This window comes from Rhodamnia argentea, chromosome 1 (assembly GCF_020921035.1).
Source record: "Rhodamnia argentea isolate NSW1041297 chromosome 1, ASM2092103v1, whole genome shotgun sequence".
In the NCBI taxonomy this organism is placed as follows: Eukaryota; Viridiplantae; Streptophyta; class Magnoliopsida; order Myrtales; family Myrtaceae; genus Rhodamnia; species Rhodamnia argentea.
The window spans coordinates 33,389,137-33,403,761 of record NC_063150.1 but is presented as its reverse complement, the minus strand read 5'-3'; the positions used below and the strand labels follow the sequence as shown (position 1 = coordinate 33,403,761).

At 39.6% G+C, this 14,625-nt stretch overlaps 2 protein-coding genes across 2 annotated transcripts; both read left to right on the top strand.

Annotated features, from left to right (window-relative positions):
- Positions 1–2,807: 2,807 nt before the first annotated feature.
- On the top strand, positions 2,808–3,625 carry LOC115738951. Its single transcript, XM_030671767.2, has one exon. It carries the CDS (start codon positions 2,901–2,903, stop codon positions 3,513–3,515), a length of 615 nt encoding a protein of 204 aa, XP_030527627.1. The 5' UTR covers positions 2,808–2,900; the 3' UTR covers positions 3,516–3,625.
- A 3,698-nt stretch (positions 3,626–7,323) lies between these two features.
- LOC115739009 (glucose-6-phosphate 1-dehydrogenase, chloroplastic-like) lies at positions 7,324–13,225 on the top strand. Its single transcript, XM_030671854.2, has 11 exons — positions 7,324–7,679; positions 8,412–8,629; positions 8,756–8,850; positions 9,336–9,450; positions 10,904–11,109; positions 11,190–11,339; positions 11,421–11,541; positions 11,678–11,907; positions 12,061–12,261; positions 12,663–12,955; positions 13,009–13,225. The coding sequence occupies exons 1-10, from the start codon at positions 7,487–7,489 to the stop codon at positions 12,910–12,912; spliced, it is 1,779 nt and encodes a 592-aa protein (XP_030527714.1). The 5' UTR covers positions 7,324–7,486; the 3' UTR covers positions 12,913–12,955; positions 13,009–13,225.
- Positions 13,226–14,625: the final 1,400 nt, after the last annotated feature.

Here is a 14,625-nt window from a genome sequence, read left to right as displayed (position 1 = left end):
ACTACAATCGAGATTACTTAATAGAATCCTGTCAGCCTACTTCTATTAGCAGCACCAAAGCTAGAAGCATCTACTCAAATAATTGTGGCGAAACAGTGCAAAAAACGAATCTGCAGAGGCAACTAGAAGTTCTACTTTTCCTTTGTCGACCTCTCCGGGATCCTTCCGTGAAACCTGCAACACCCATGGTCATGGTCACTCCCTCTTTTCTCCAAGAATCTTTCAGTCTGGGAATCGAATAGTAATATCCTTCGTCCCACAAAAGCAAACTTACCATTTGGTGGTTGAATTTCCATGTTCAAAAGAACCTGCTCCGAGGAAGTTCCCTGGGAACTTTCTTTCGATACTGGCATCCCTAAAAGAAGGCGAAAGGCTATTCTTAGAAAGGAAATACAGAAGGAAAGGGAAGAAGAAAGGAAGGAAGGACATTGGTGTAATCAAGCAACGCAACGAAAGGAAGAAAGAAAGAAACTACCCACTTGGCATTCTTTTGATTACGTCTTTTCTGTGGACCGCTTTACCGCCCCATCTCCACTTTCACATTAAAGCGACCCATATACTTAAATTCTTGGATTCTTGTGAGTTTTCTTGCGGAAGGGTGATCGGTTCTAAGTTCGGTCTGATTTTCGAGCGATATAATCATTGGACTAGTCTCATATATTTTTTATTTTTGTGATTTGTCGTTGAATTCTTCTCGTTAACGACATATTCACCGGACCACATCTCATTAATTACATCGAGTTGTCCCTACACATGAAAATCCTAAATATTTTAGGTTTATATTTAGCAAATTTTTTGAAAAATATATATTATTCGGTCAAGTCTGGTTCCAATTTTATGAAACCAGGAAGCGGTGGAGCCCCCCGAGGGACCGAGGATCCGGACGGATCTGTCCGATTGGGGTGGTTCCAGTTCGGTTGGTCCATTATGCTTAGCTCAATTCTTGCGCATGTAAATGAAGCTCTCTCGTGTGTTTTTCTTGACCTACTCGTACTCGTCATGGTAATCTAAGCAAGGAAATGCAAGTCAAAAATTAGGGTTTGAATTGATTGGACAAATATTTTAGCCAACCACGAGGGAATATCACCAAAAATAAAGATGATTCCGAGCTCATAAAAGTTCAATTACAAGTTACTCCATTCACCTTCACATCGTTATTTCATTGTTGTTGATCAAAAGAGATGTTGTGTCTAAATCACAGGAGATTTGACTAACAATGTTCACAAAAAGAAGACCTTAGTTAGACGAGCTATGCCATTCTGATGACTAATTAATTAGTCCTGATGCTGATGCATAGGAAAAGCTACTATCGGAGTACTTCAAGCAATAGAGTGGCGAGAATAGCCCGACCAAATCATCCCATCGGTATGCTATAGATCCCGATGACATGGCCTTTATGGCCCTGGCCTATGAATGGACCTTCATGAGCCTCTAGAATATCTTTTTTACAATGACCAATGCCACAGTTGGTCCTATACATATGACTTGCTATCAAGAAAAGAATTGCAATAGCTAAGTGATAATACGCAATATCAGTCAGCCATATATCCCCAGTTACTAGATATAGTCCTCCATGAAAAGTAAGAAATTCCGCATATTTTGATTAATTCAAGGTAAAAAAATGGGGATGCTCCCTCGGCAATATTGGCATTAAACTTACGTCGGATGGCCACAATAGCGCCACCACCAAGTAATAGTCCATGCACACAATGACCCTCAACTCGATTTGACCAGAAAAATTATACGACTTACTATAGAGCATTACATGTTGCCGAGGTGTCAAGTGTCTTTAGTAATAGAAATTTTGTCGCACGTATTGCCAACTGTCGCTAAAAGCAACCACCTTTCCACCGTGGCCCGACAATCCAACCCGGATTCTAATTTGAATCCAGGTTGGGCTCTTCAGAACCCTAAATGGGAAGATTTTGTACAGCTCGTCTTCTAATTACTGACTTAATCATCAGAGGACTAATCCGGATTCAAAACACAAACACCTTAATCCGGATCCTGTACTGCAGATTAATTCTCGAAACTGGGCAGTGTCGGCAAGGTGGTGTCCCAAGTTCAACGTCAACAGATACCTACTCTTCAATTATTAAGGGAAAAGGCGTACCAAACCTCTTGAGAAAAGCATGGAGAAGTACCAAATGGTCTTAAGTTCTGCATTCGCTTTCCATTCCCATGTACTAAAGGCAAGATGCACGAGCTATATGCTTTTTTACTTTTTTGTTTTTTCTTCTTTTTAATTGTGAGCTGTGACGTGGTAAAATTGAGTTAGTAATAATTGAGGCTATCAATTAACTCAATTAAAGCACAAAATTGGGATAGATCTAACCTTGCTTAATGTAACTAGAAGAGTTCACATAGGTAATTATTAATGTGATTTAGACAAGATCTTTAAAGGAAGAAGAAGTCAAATTGCATTGAGGGTCTACGGATGAGTTCGGAAGAATCTAGGGGGAAAAAAAAGCATTTGGACTCACTGATACTAAAGTCAGGAAAATTATAAAAAAAAGCCATCAACATATTGCAATTAGGTAATTTCGAACCATTAGAGCATACTGTACACAAGCAAAAAAAAAAAACAGAAAAAAAAAAAAAACAAATAAATAAATAAGCAAATGGATGCCAAAGTAAAAGCACCCAAATAAGCACATTTTCAACCTGTGCCGTCGTGCCTTTTGTAAAAGTTTTACATTTTTTTCCCACATTATTAGAATTGTGCATGTATAAACTAACATGAATATACAGAATCTCACCAAAATATCCCACCTCCACTATATAAAGCCCATGTTCCTCACTTCTCCAATGTTCAGTCAGATGGCAAAGAATTCTCTCTAACCATTTCTCTTCAAATTCTCCTTGAGAATTGCTTTAAATTGCCTTCTCTACCATTGAAAATGGATCAATCTCATAGAGCCAAAAAGCTCAAACCCATGAAGAAACACAAGAAGAACCGCCTCATCCCACCCAATAACCATTTGATTCTCAATCTTCTCACCGGATTAATGTGCATTTTAGCCTGTTCTAACCATTTTTTCCTTCCCTCATCCTCCATAGAGTCTTACCTGGATCATTTTCTATCTGTCACGCTCCCTCGCCTAGAGTCGACCTTCCTTCACCCGAAATGCCTCTTCTTGGTGGTCAACGCCATCGTCATGTTCCTCATCGGTGAATCGAGGCTCCGGGCATTGCCCTCGTCTCCGGCCGACGACCTCTACACCGAGTACGTCCGCCAAGTCAGTCAAGGCAAGAAGGATTTCAAAGTTTACGATCCCGTTCCAAGGAAGAAAAATAATAAGGAGAGGGACTCTAAGAAGAACTTTATTGGCGAAAACCAAGAAGTTGAAGAAGTGAGAGAAGAACGGACAAGGACATTGTTGGAGAAGGGTAAAGAGGAGGAGGAGGAGGAATTGCCTGCTGAGGAATTGAATAGGAGAGTTGAAGCGTTCATTGCTAGGGTTAATAAGCGAAGGCGGCTTGAGGCCAGAACTTTAACATGTGCCGACGCATGACTCCACCATGTTATTTCGCATCCAGACCATCGTTGATTTTTGGAATAGTAGGTTTAGGACATGATTTAGATTCGATAAACAAAGGAGTGTATCCTTCTCAAGATTATCTTGCACATATAGTCTCTATAGTTTTGAGACGTTTTATCAGGAGGAGCTCACTTACGCTCAAACTTCGCGTGTTTTTACCCAGTAGGAACTTACTAAAATTTATGCATGATATTCGAACTGTGTTAAACGTAACTGGAGGCATGGCATGTAACCTTCGTGGTTAATTTGACATGGCAAGCCACAAAAGTCCTTCCCTTAGCAATGAAGACTTTGCAAAGCGTCCTGAGAAAGAAAGAGGATGATCATCCGGGAAAAGTACCAAAAAATTCTTAAATCTATTGCATCGGTACTAATTTAATCTTAAACCTTTTAATTGGGTAAATTTAATCTTAAATATTTTCATATTGATAGCAATTCAATCCATCTAGCTAATTTAGGCCAAAAATCGTTAATATGAATGCCAGCGATAGTAAATAGCATAGCCGGTTCTGACATTGACATTTTTTATATTATTTTAACATCGTTTTAGGATTTTTTTTTCTTTTTTCTTTTCTTCTTTCTTTTTATTTTCCTTCCCTTTCTGACGGTGATTGGTCGCTAGACATTGACCACAAGCGAGGGTGGGCCTCGCCGGCCACCGGCGGCAGTAAGAGAAGCTAAAGAAAAAGAACGGACAAATTCAAAAAAAGAATATTAAAAAATTATAATAAAAAAAGTTTACGTTAGTGCCAGCCGTACCATGTAAAATCGCTAGCATCCATGTTAGCGATTTCCGACCTAAATAGGTCAATGGACTAAATTGGTACCTAAGTGAAAGAGGTTTAGGGCTAAGTTGATCCAATTGAAATGTTGAAGATTGAATTAGTACTAATGCAATAGATTTTAAAAAAAATTTGTACTTTAATGTGACCAACTTATCAATCCCGATCTAAAAATTGAAATCGGGAACCAAATTGGTACTTTAATTCACTACTGGTTCTCGATCGTACTTATAAACATCGAGAACCAGTTAATTTCAAATTTTTTTCTAAAATTTAAAGTCTTTAAATGATTTCGACAAAAAAAAAACAGTCTTTATATGATAATTTCATTAGTGGAGCTGTAACGTGAGTGCATTTTCTCTTTGTTACGCCGGAATTGCTCCGCAACAAAATATATTTCACCGAAATTCATTTTTCGGCTTTTAAAATGTGAAAAGGGGTCATGTGATGATTTTGGACAGGAAAGTTTCAAATAGTCAAAAGAATCAATGCACGAAGTTCGTACAGAATCCAATAGAATTATGCAAATATCGTCTCAACCAAAGTTTAACTCTGGACGTGGCCGGTACGTCCGAACTGCTGGGTTTCGATTCGGGCCGGTTCCGGGTCCCGGGCTCAACGGCTCTTTCCCCCGGGCCTCCCCCCCCTCCTTTTTTTTTTTAAAAAAAAAAGGGGGTTAGAACCGGCGGTTGCGGGCAAGTTCCAACAATTTAGGAACCGGAACCGGCCCTCTACAGGTACAAATCCAAAGGAATCGATACAAATGAAATCGAAAGAAAGTGTACAAACGTAAACCAAACCAGAGTTTGACTCAATGGTATGGCCTGGCAAGCATAATTCCCTTCAAGAATAATGAACCAAAGTACCCAAAACAGTGTCAGAGTTTGACTCGATAACAATGCCTTGAATACACTTAGATAATGCACCAGAGTTTGACTCGATGGCACAGTATCTAGGATAAAGATAAACGCAGAAGTTTGACTAGATGATGAGAATCTAAAAACTACAGCTGAAAAAATTAAATGCAGTACGATAAATAAAAATAAAATAAATTTATTGATTTGTTCGGGGTCCTCTCTGTGATGCCTAGTGGTATTTATAATGGTTGGAGTGGTAATCGCTCTTCAGCGATTGTAATTCTAGCGCGCCAATAATTACCATCTTCCTTGATTTTTTCGAATTCTTTTTTACCCAATCTTTGAGCAGTTATTTGACTCTAGATAACCGATGATATTGGCGCCTTTCTTCAATTTCCGTTTGTGTCGATCATATCCATATTTTTCGCATCTCGGGGCTTTGAAGTTCGCTAATCTAGTAACTGTCGAGAAGATGCTTACCTGCTCTCTTTCAATCGTGAGAGGTATGCTCATGTCCTCCACATTTTACGGACTCTTTGACCTACTCTTAGAGACTATTCGAACCTTATCCGCCTCGAATCTATCCTCTCGCAATGAAATTTAAGGAGATAATTTTCGTGTTCTTTGGCGCTCCTTGAAGAAAAACTTTGAATCATGTGGGATTGCTTCTTGTTGGCTCTCAATTTACTAACTGGTTTGACAACTTCTTCAAACGACACCTTCTTCAAATGACACATATAGAGTCTTCTTCTCACGTGTTTATCACGTGCGTCGATTCTTCACGTGTCCTACTCAAATGTCGACTCCTTACATGATCCGAACATGTGTCGATTCCTCACATGATCCGTACATGTGTCGATTTCTCACGTGTGCAGCACGTGTTTTGGCAAGCGATTTACACTCTTCTTTTTTTTTTTGGCAAATGTGAGTGTACTTTCACATTAGATCCCACGCTCCTAATTCCCGAGTAGAATCAATAAATAAAAAAATCCGGTCGAAGGAATCAATAATTCAAAGGGTGGAACCCACGACACAATCTAGCTGATTATTTGAGTTTTCACTCGAGCTGCCAAAGCTCTGAAAAGTTTTCGAGATTTTCCCCAGAGAGGGCAAAAAGTTATGTATTGGCATTAACGGATGACCATGAAAGCTATGCAACCATCAAAGTTTCCAACTCCAAATCATTGCTAAATTTAGATGATCTCAAGAGTCAAAGACATTTTCTTTTACTTTTTCATATAAAATGCCTTCTCGTTGCTTAGATCAAGGCTATGTTTATTTTGCGAAAAATAAGTAACTTAAAAACTATTTTTTAAAAATTATCATGTATATCGCTTAAAATAATTAGTTAATAAAAAATATATTTATTATCTACAACAATACTTATTTAAAAATTTACATTAGTATTGAAAGTATTTTTCATTCATTCATTTTAGTAAATTATGTAAACGACCTTTTTTAAAAAAATATTTTTCAAATAACTTATTTTTCACGGACCCTAATTCATCCAATGAATGGTGGGTTTGGTTCAACATTTGAAATAAGTTTTGGAAAAATGCAAATGCGTTCAACCTAAATAGGTTTAGGAAAATGCTAATTGTGTTTGGTAAAATCTCATTTGAAAATGGGTTTTGGGTTGAAAGGTGTTTGGTAAAAACAGCATTTCAAAGGGGCTTTGAATGCAATTATTTAATTTTTTATTAAAAAAATTTACCCATTGCTAAACCGGCGAAGAAGATTAACAGTAAAAAGGGGGGGAAAAATCGAAAATATAGGAAATTGATAAGGTTAGTTTTGGAAAGAAAAAAATCTCTTAACATTTGGTCAAATGTTGAAAGTCCAATACCGGTCCCTATCAATATTGGGCTTTCAGCTTTCCCAAGGCCAGCATTTAGTCAAATGCTGGCTTAAAGCTGAATCAAATACTTCAGCATTTTTTTAATGAGCTTTGAGGGCTAAAAGCGCCTTGAGAATGCTGAACCAAACCCACCCGAAGTATTTTAGCCCATGAATACTTCAGCCCATTTAAGCAAACAACCCACTTTAACCTCTCTGATTAACCTATTAATCACGTTTTATAAAACACCCAGACAGACACTCTTCTCCTGCAAGACTGCAACTACTGCTCTTCCTTCTTCCTTCGGCTTCGGAGATTCCCAGGGTCTCCGCCCTCGCTTTCTCCGAAGATTTTATTTCGACAAACACTGGCAATCCCTCTCTCTCTTCACATTCCTTCTTCTTTAGGCCGAATCCAGAAAAGTAGGAACCTCTGAACCAAAAAGCTCAAACTGAGAGAGAGCTCTACATGGCAACCTTTTCTTCTGCACATTGTCGACCACATGCAACAACCCCACCCTCTTCGTTGTCGCGGCCTCGTCTATCCCCTTCAGATTGCGAGCATCGTCGCCGAGTGACGCTTTCCTCCATCCCAAGCAGCGCGCAGTCGCCGTCTCGGCTTCGCCGGAGTTGCTGCGCCAATGCGGTTCGCGTGCAAGAAGGTCACCTCGTCGAAATTGATGTTCCCCTCTTTCTAATACGCGTTTACTTCGCAATGCCCACACACCCGCATTGTAGTTATTCGGGTCGCGTTTGATGATGATCGTTTTTGAAGTACGGTACTGCAATTGTTTTTCTTTGGTTCGTGCACCAAAAGTTTTCCTTTCCGTTCTAATACTGTTGCTTTCCGAGCTATTACTAGCTTGCTGGGCGATTATTATTTTTACTCTCTGTTTCTTGCTTCCCCGTGAAGGTTGTATTGAGGCCCAGTAGCGTAGTGGCTCCTTCTTTTCCTTTCTTTTTGTGTGTCTGTGTTCATATTCCTCCTTCTGATGGACTAAATATGATACGAATAAAGATTCAGAAGATCTTTTTTGGCATAAGATGATGCTTGTTGCTCTCTCTGTTTCAAAGGGTAAAAGGGAATGTGAATCGAACTTGATAGGAGTAAGATGCCACCGAAAAGAATTCCCATATTTCCAACGGCATCGGCTGTAGCTTATTTGCATTGACCCTTTCGATTTGTATGAAATTAGATTTTCGTTGAAGTTGGTTCAAGAGGGGTTGATAAAATATTTTTTCTGGTGAGCTGAACAGATAACGTAATAAGAAATAAGAGTTTCTTGCACATCTTCTTCTGCCTAATGAATGTATCTCTCCCCTCCAACTTGAGATTTTTTCCACTGATGAGGAACTTGGTTCTTAACTTCTTATCCATCTTTTGTTAATCATAGGTGCAGGGGCTGCGACAATCATTCCTGTTGAGAATGAACTTCCCTGGAAGAAATCGAAAGACTCCTTGTCATTGACCGTGCCCGAGGTGGAAAACATAAATATCAGCAAGAATGAGTCTACTGTCAGCATCACAGTGGTTGGGGCCTCTGGAGACCTTGCCAAAAAGAAGATCTTTCCTGCGCTTTTTGCGCTATTTTGTGAAGGCTGTCTACCTGAGGTGTCGAAGTTCTTTAGTTGCTCTTTTCAAAATTTTACTAGTTATGATTCCGTCTTTTTATCTTGATCCTCTAGGAGTTCATCCAAATTGCTTCACACGATTTTTTTCTTGATTCCGTGGTTGCAGCACTTCTCTATATATGGTTATGCTCGGAGTAAGATGACCGATGCCGACCTTAGAAACATGATCAGTAAATCTCTAACTTGCAGGATCGATAGAAGGTAAATACAACTTTTAGCTCATACACCACAAGTGGCTAATTTTCACACTCATGGATCCTTCTTTAGTTCTTTTGTTGCAGTCATGAAGACCGGCATGTTGAAATAACAAATAGCATAGAACAAACAAGAACTACATGCGGAATGAAACTTGAAACGGGCCATAGAGAATTTAAACTCGGTCTAATACCATAATTAAATTTTGACAGCTTAAGCCTATAAGGCAGATGAAGATCATCAGTATACAAGGTGGTCACTGTATTACAAAGGGATTGTTGACATGACAAATTGGGAAAGCTATCTCTGAATTTCCAATCTAAAACTTTTTGGTGATGCACAGTATGTATGACACACAACATAAGATGGTTTCCCCACACACCCTACCCCCCCCCAACCACCCCCCAACCAAACAGTCTAGACCTCTCTTTTTGAATTATTGAGATTCTGAGAATTCTCGCCATTGATAGCCGTTAATTCTGGATTTTCAGTGAGAATTGTGAAGAAAAGATGGACCAGTTCCTGAAGAGATGTTTCTATCATTCAGGCCATTATGATTCCCTGGAGAACTTTGCAGAGCTAGATAAGAAGCTGAAGCTGCACGAGGTAAGCTGGCAAAGTAATTGAACTAGGTATATTTTTCTTATATTTTTGTGCTACCAATAAACTGCGTACATGTTAGTTTGCATGTTGTGCTCTCAGTCGGGTTGCAAGATTTTATGAGCAGTTGACAAATATAGTTCTAGTGGTAATCTTGATAAAAGTATGGCGCATATATGGTAGAAGAACTGGAGTGGGGGTGTACTAGTTGTTGAAAACATGTTGCTTTTTAGGAGTAGGTTTAATTAGTTTGCTCATTGAAAAATTCTTGTATGCATATGGAGCATGTGAGTCCACTTCATCTCAGCCATTGAGCTGTAGGGACCTCACGTGAGATCCACATGATCTAATGGTTGAGATGGAATGGGCATATGCACCAAGTGCATGCAAAACTTGCTCTGCATGTAGTATGGAATTTGAAAATCTTTTTAGCTCTTTTGTTTCGAGATTACATGTATTTTATCACTGACTAGAACTTGTTCAATTGTTTCAAATGAAATTGCCAATCCACTTCTCTTATGATTTTAAGTTAACATTCTTAGTTAGTCCTATTTTTCTAAGAGCATTTCAGTGCTATGGGTCAGTGATGGAAATGTTTGGATGCGAACTTGACTGATTCCAGACATAGGACACCAAGATCGTGACTTGCAAGGTGGTTAGAGATCCCTGGCAACTATGAGGCTACGTGTACTCTCAGAAGACTAAACTTGATTGAAAACCCAAATGGCGGGTTAGCCAACTATATCCGCTAGTGTTTTAGGCACTTTTTTGTGTCGTATTTCAGGCGCTTGGGTTGCCCTAAAAATGGGAGGCTCGGAACGGAATGTGTGGATTGACAGATAGAAATGCTGAAATAGAACGGATCAAGTGCCTGGCAGTTTTGCATATTTGACTTTGAAAGGCCACCCGTGGGATAAACCAACAGATGCTCAACAGCTATTTAAGCTGTTTCGCCCATGTCTTTCAGTAGTTAAAATCAACTATTTATGAAACTCCCTGTCCATCTGCTGTCTTGAGTTAATAACTTTGTTGGGATCTGCATCTACACATAAAGGCTCACTCTGAGAACTATTTGTGCGCCATGGGAGTGTAGTTTTTGTTCCTTTTGTCTTGTAAATAAGTTTCACATCTAAAACTTAGGTTGACAATGACTTGTCAGAGTGTACTGCGTCTTGGTGCTAGTTAAAGTATCAGAGGGTGTATACTGGAATTACAGACTATGTGGTTGTATGTGATTCTCTGGTCACGAATATTTGTAAATAGTAAGTAAAATATTATTCTATCACAGAATCTGATTTACCCCCTGTTATGATCTTGTAAATTCAGATGAGGTAATGAATCCTTAATTTGCCAGTTTCTTGATCAATGTCTCAACCTGCATTTACCCTTTCTTTTGTAATCATCCCCATCCTGTCTTGAGTTGACTTCCATTAATTTGGCAACGCTCTAACCTGTGTAGGGCAGGAGAATTTCTAATCGCCTCTTCTATTTGTCGATTCCTCCAAATATCTTCGTAGATGCTGTAAGATGTTCAAGCTCATCAGCTGCATCCGGAAACGGCTGGACTAGAGTAATTGTGGAGAAACCTTTCGGCTGGGATTCAGAATCCTCAGCAGCTCTGACAAAAGCACTCAAGCAATACTTAGAGGAAAATCAAATATTCAGGTGAGTGGATATAGACAATTCCGTTCTTTTCCATGCGATGAACACTAGCACTACGAATTGATATACATCATTCTTTACAGGATCGACCATTACTTAGGAAAGGAGCTAGTGGAGAACTTGTCAATTCTCCGCTTCTCAAACCTCATTTTTGAACCTTTGTGGTCGAGACAGTATATAAGGAATGTACAGTTGATATTCTCAGAAGATTTTGGCACCGAAGGGCGTGGAGGGTAAATTTCTCTCCTACTTTGTCCTTTTAAGGTCAAACAGCAGTCCATTTAGTCACTGTATATAGATGTGGATCTTTTTAGGTACTTTGACAACTACGGAATAATAAGGGACATCATGCAAAACCATCTACTTCAAATACTAACCCTTTTTGCCATGGAAACTCCAGTCAGCTTGGATGCAGAGGATATAAGAAATGAGAAGGTTCTAACCCCAATCTTTATGCAACGTCTTCTAATTCTTTTAGGCATACTTGAGTAGCATTTTGAAAAGCTCACATAGAAGAGCTCGGTGACATTGCATGTGAGTTATGACTCGAATTATATGTGGCCCATACCAGGTCAAAGTTTTACGTTGCATGAAGCCTTTACATCTTGATGACGTGGTAATTGGTCAGTACACGAGCCACAAGGAGGGATCGACCACTTACCCGGCCTACACCGATGACAAGACCGTGCCGAAGGGGAGCTTAACTCCTACTTTTGCCGCAGCAGCCCTTTTCATAAACAACGCAAGATGGGAAGGGGTGCCTTTCTTGATGAAAGCTGGAAAAGCATTACAAGATCGGAGGTACCTACAGTCACTAAAAGTTGGAGATTCAACCTAGATTCAACCTATCTATATATCGTTCTATATGAAACGTGCACGTTTTGTACTACATACTCATCCATCTCATGCCCAATGGTCCAAATTTTCCTTGCCTTTTCCACATTTATTTTACAGGACTGAGATAAGGGTACAGTTCAGGCATGTGCCTGGCAATTTGTATAACCAGAAACATGGGACGGAATTTGATCAAGCCACGAATGAGCTTGTCATCAGAGTGCAGCCAGATGAGGCTATTTATTTAATGATAAACAATAAGGTCCCTGGGTTGGAAATGAAATTGGACTGCAGTAATCTGAATCTATGCTACGCCGCAAGGTACATTTATACTTCTCATATTTTCCAGAAAGTTTTTACGGAATACACTTCTTATCCATAGTGGCAACCCTATGCATTTGTAGATCTCTTCCCTTTAGTTTTGTTGAAATGACATATTTTGGGAGTAAGATACTACTAGCAAGACATATTGACATTGGCAATCGTAGACAACATAGATGCTGTAGTATTTCGTCAAGCATCTTTTTGGTTCATTTTTTTATTCCTTGAATTCGTTGATTAATTGCAGTTTTAAAGAAGAGTTGTAGCAAATTATCTAAGTGGCTTTACATTTGAAGTTCTTGGGGGAAAAGGGGAAAAGAGAAACAAATTTTGAAACTAGATGTGATAATGCTTCATTTAGTGATATATGCTTGTGACAACTTCTGCTCGTGCCTTCATAGATATCCAAAGGAGATTCCCGATGCATATGAGAGGCTTTTGCTTGATGCTATTGATGGGGAAAGGAGGCTTTTTATCCGTAGTGATGAGTTGGATGCTGCTTGGGCTATCTTCACGCCGGTGTTAAAAGAGATTGAGGAGAAGAAAACCGTCCCCGAGAGCTACCCATATGGCAGTCAGGGCCCTGTTGGGGCACACTGTCTTGCCGCAAGGTACAACATACAGTGGGGTGATCTCGGCACAGGCCAGTGAGCTACAACAGATAACATTCTTCTATATGCTTGTTTTCCCGTTCATTTTTTTTCCTACTTCATGTTGCATCATTTGTAATCTTGGTCCAGAAACTGCTCATTGCACAAATGTGAGCATTTATCAGGACTTTGGCCAGATGGGAAAGGCTCGGTTTAGGGTACAAAATAGTCTAGATCCTACGGGTACAGGGGCCGAGGAAGAGCCTTAACTTCTCCTTTTCCATTCGTTCTTGTCAAATACTTTTCAAACACTGTAATAATTTGCTCTTTCATGAATACCAACAATAACTCCATTTTTGTCCATTCTTTCGAAATCCGATCACAAATGATGCTACTCTTCGCGATCATTGTCTAGGCCAATCAGGTCATCGATCAGAAACCCACAAACAATCCTCATCTCTTTTATCTTTACCGACTCCGAATGGGAATCATCTATTCTGTGTCGATTCTGGGTCGGTGTTGTTGCCCGTGTTTGCTTTTGGGACATCTGAAGATGACTGATACGCATACTTCCAATCTATGGAAAGAGCATCTTGAGTTATTTGAGATGCTTCCAATTTACGGAAAGAGCATCTTGAGCAATTTGAAATACGAATGAGGTGTGCGAATCCTTTCAATTTTGACAATCCTGAATCAGAGAGTGCCCAAAAAAAGCTACAGAGCTGGGAATAGATTCTTACTCGCAAGTTGTCTACTGAGAAAGTTGAGAAGGAAAAATCTCCTTTGCTTCTCTTTTGTGTTTTGAAGTCAACGTTAAAAGAAACTCAGTAGATATCAGTGCAAATGCGAGGAGGAATATGTTCTGATATTGTCATATGAACCCTTTAAACTAAAAACCAGCAACTCTATCAAAGTCACTCTGCCCCAATTCAGGTATATATTCTAAATTAGTTCAATACCCTGTTCTTACAAGTTGGGACATCTCTCATCCTAGCCTTCTGTGTACTTTTGGAACATTCACTCGGAACAAGACATGTATTCACTAGGATTGAAGCAACCCAAAATGTCCCAGCTCAGGTCTCCAGTCGGGCACGAACTTTTCCACAACCTGACCGCATCGCTACTCAGCTTACTAGACTAGAGCTCAAACACGTTTATGTACTCTCAAATATCTTAATGACAAGTTCAAGTTTGCATTCCCTATCTAGATTTAGCTGTCGTGAACCAAATTTATTATGCTGTTCAGTACAATCTGGTATCTTGGAAGTGTCCCCATGTTCTTATTGACCCTGCGGTTCTTGAGAGATCATCTTCATCCCACTTGCCTAAACGTCTGAGAAAACAATCTTTCTTATCCTAGAAAAGGCCATAAAAAGCCCCTCCCCAGTCTACTGCAGTCTGCAGGTTCAAAGCGAGCGAAAAGGCAAACCCACCGGCCAATTCTGTTCTCTGATCTTTGTATCTTCAGGCCCAAGTGGGCAAAAGAATAAAAGAAGAAAATTTACTTCTCTTTTTTTTTTCCTTTTCGAATAGGAGTGGGGCAACAATTTTGCAATTGGTCAGAATCAGACAGATTCGCAAGTGGTCCAAACATGGGTTGTTCTTGGACCACGCCAAGATATATCGGATCCTGCTCATTAAAGAGAGCTCAGATTCGATCAAGACTCTCCCCCTCACAGCTTCTTATGAGAACCGATCCATCATCCTGAAAACTTCGTATTATAGTGTACTGTATCTTCTACACAAGATACCGTATATTCGATCAACGATCGAG

What these genes read in the sequence shown, in the direction of transcription:
- LOC115738951 (XM_030671767.2), top strand. Translation starts at nt 2,901, where the DNA reads ATGGATCAATCTCATAGAGCCAAAAAGCTCAAACCCATGAAGAAACAC.
- LOC115739009 (XM_030671854.2), top strand. Translation starts at nt 7,487, where the DNA reads ATGGCAACCTTTTCTTCTGCACATTGTCGACCACATGCAACAACCCCA. An exon ending in AAAGCATTACAAGATCGGAG is followed by an intron (nt 11,908 to 12,060) that starts GTACCTACAGTC and finishes TTTATTTTACAG; the next exon opens with GACTGAGATAAGGGTACAGT. An exon ending in AATCTATGCTACGCCGCAAG is followed by an intron (nt 12,262 to 12,662) that starts GTACATTTATAC and finishes GTGCCTTCATAG; the next exon opens with ATATCCAAAGGAGATTCCCG.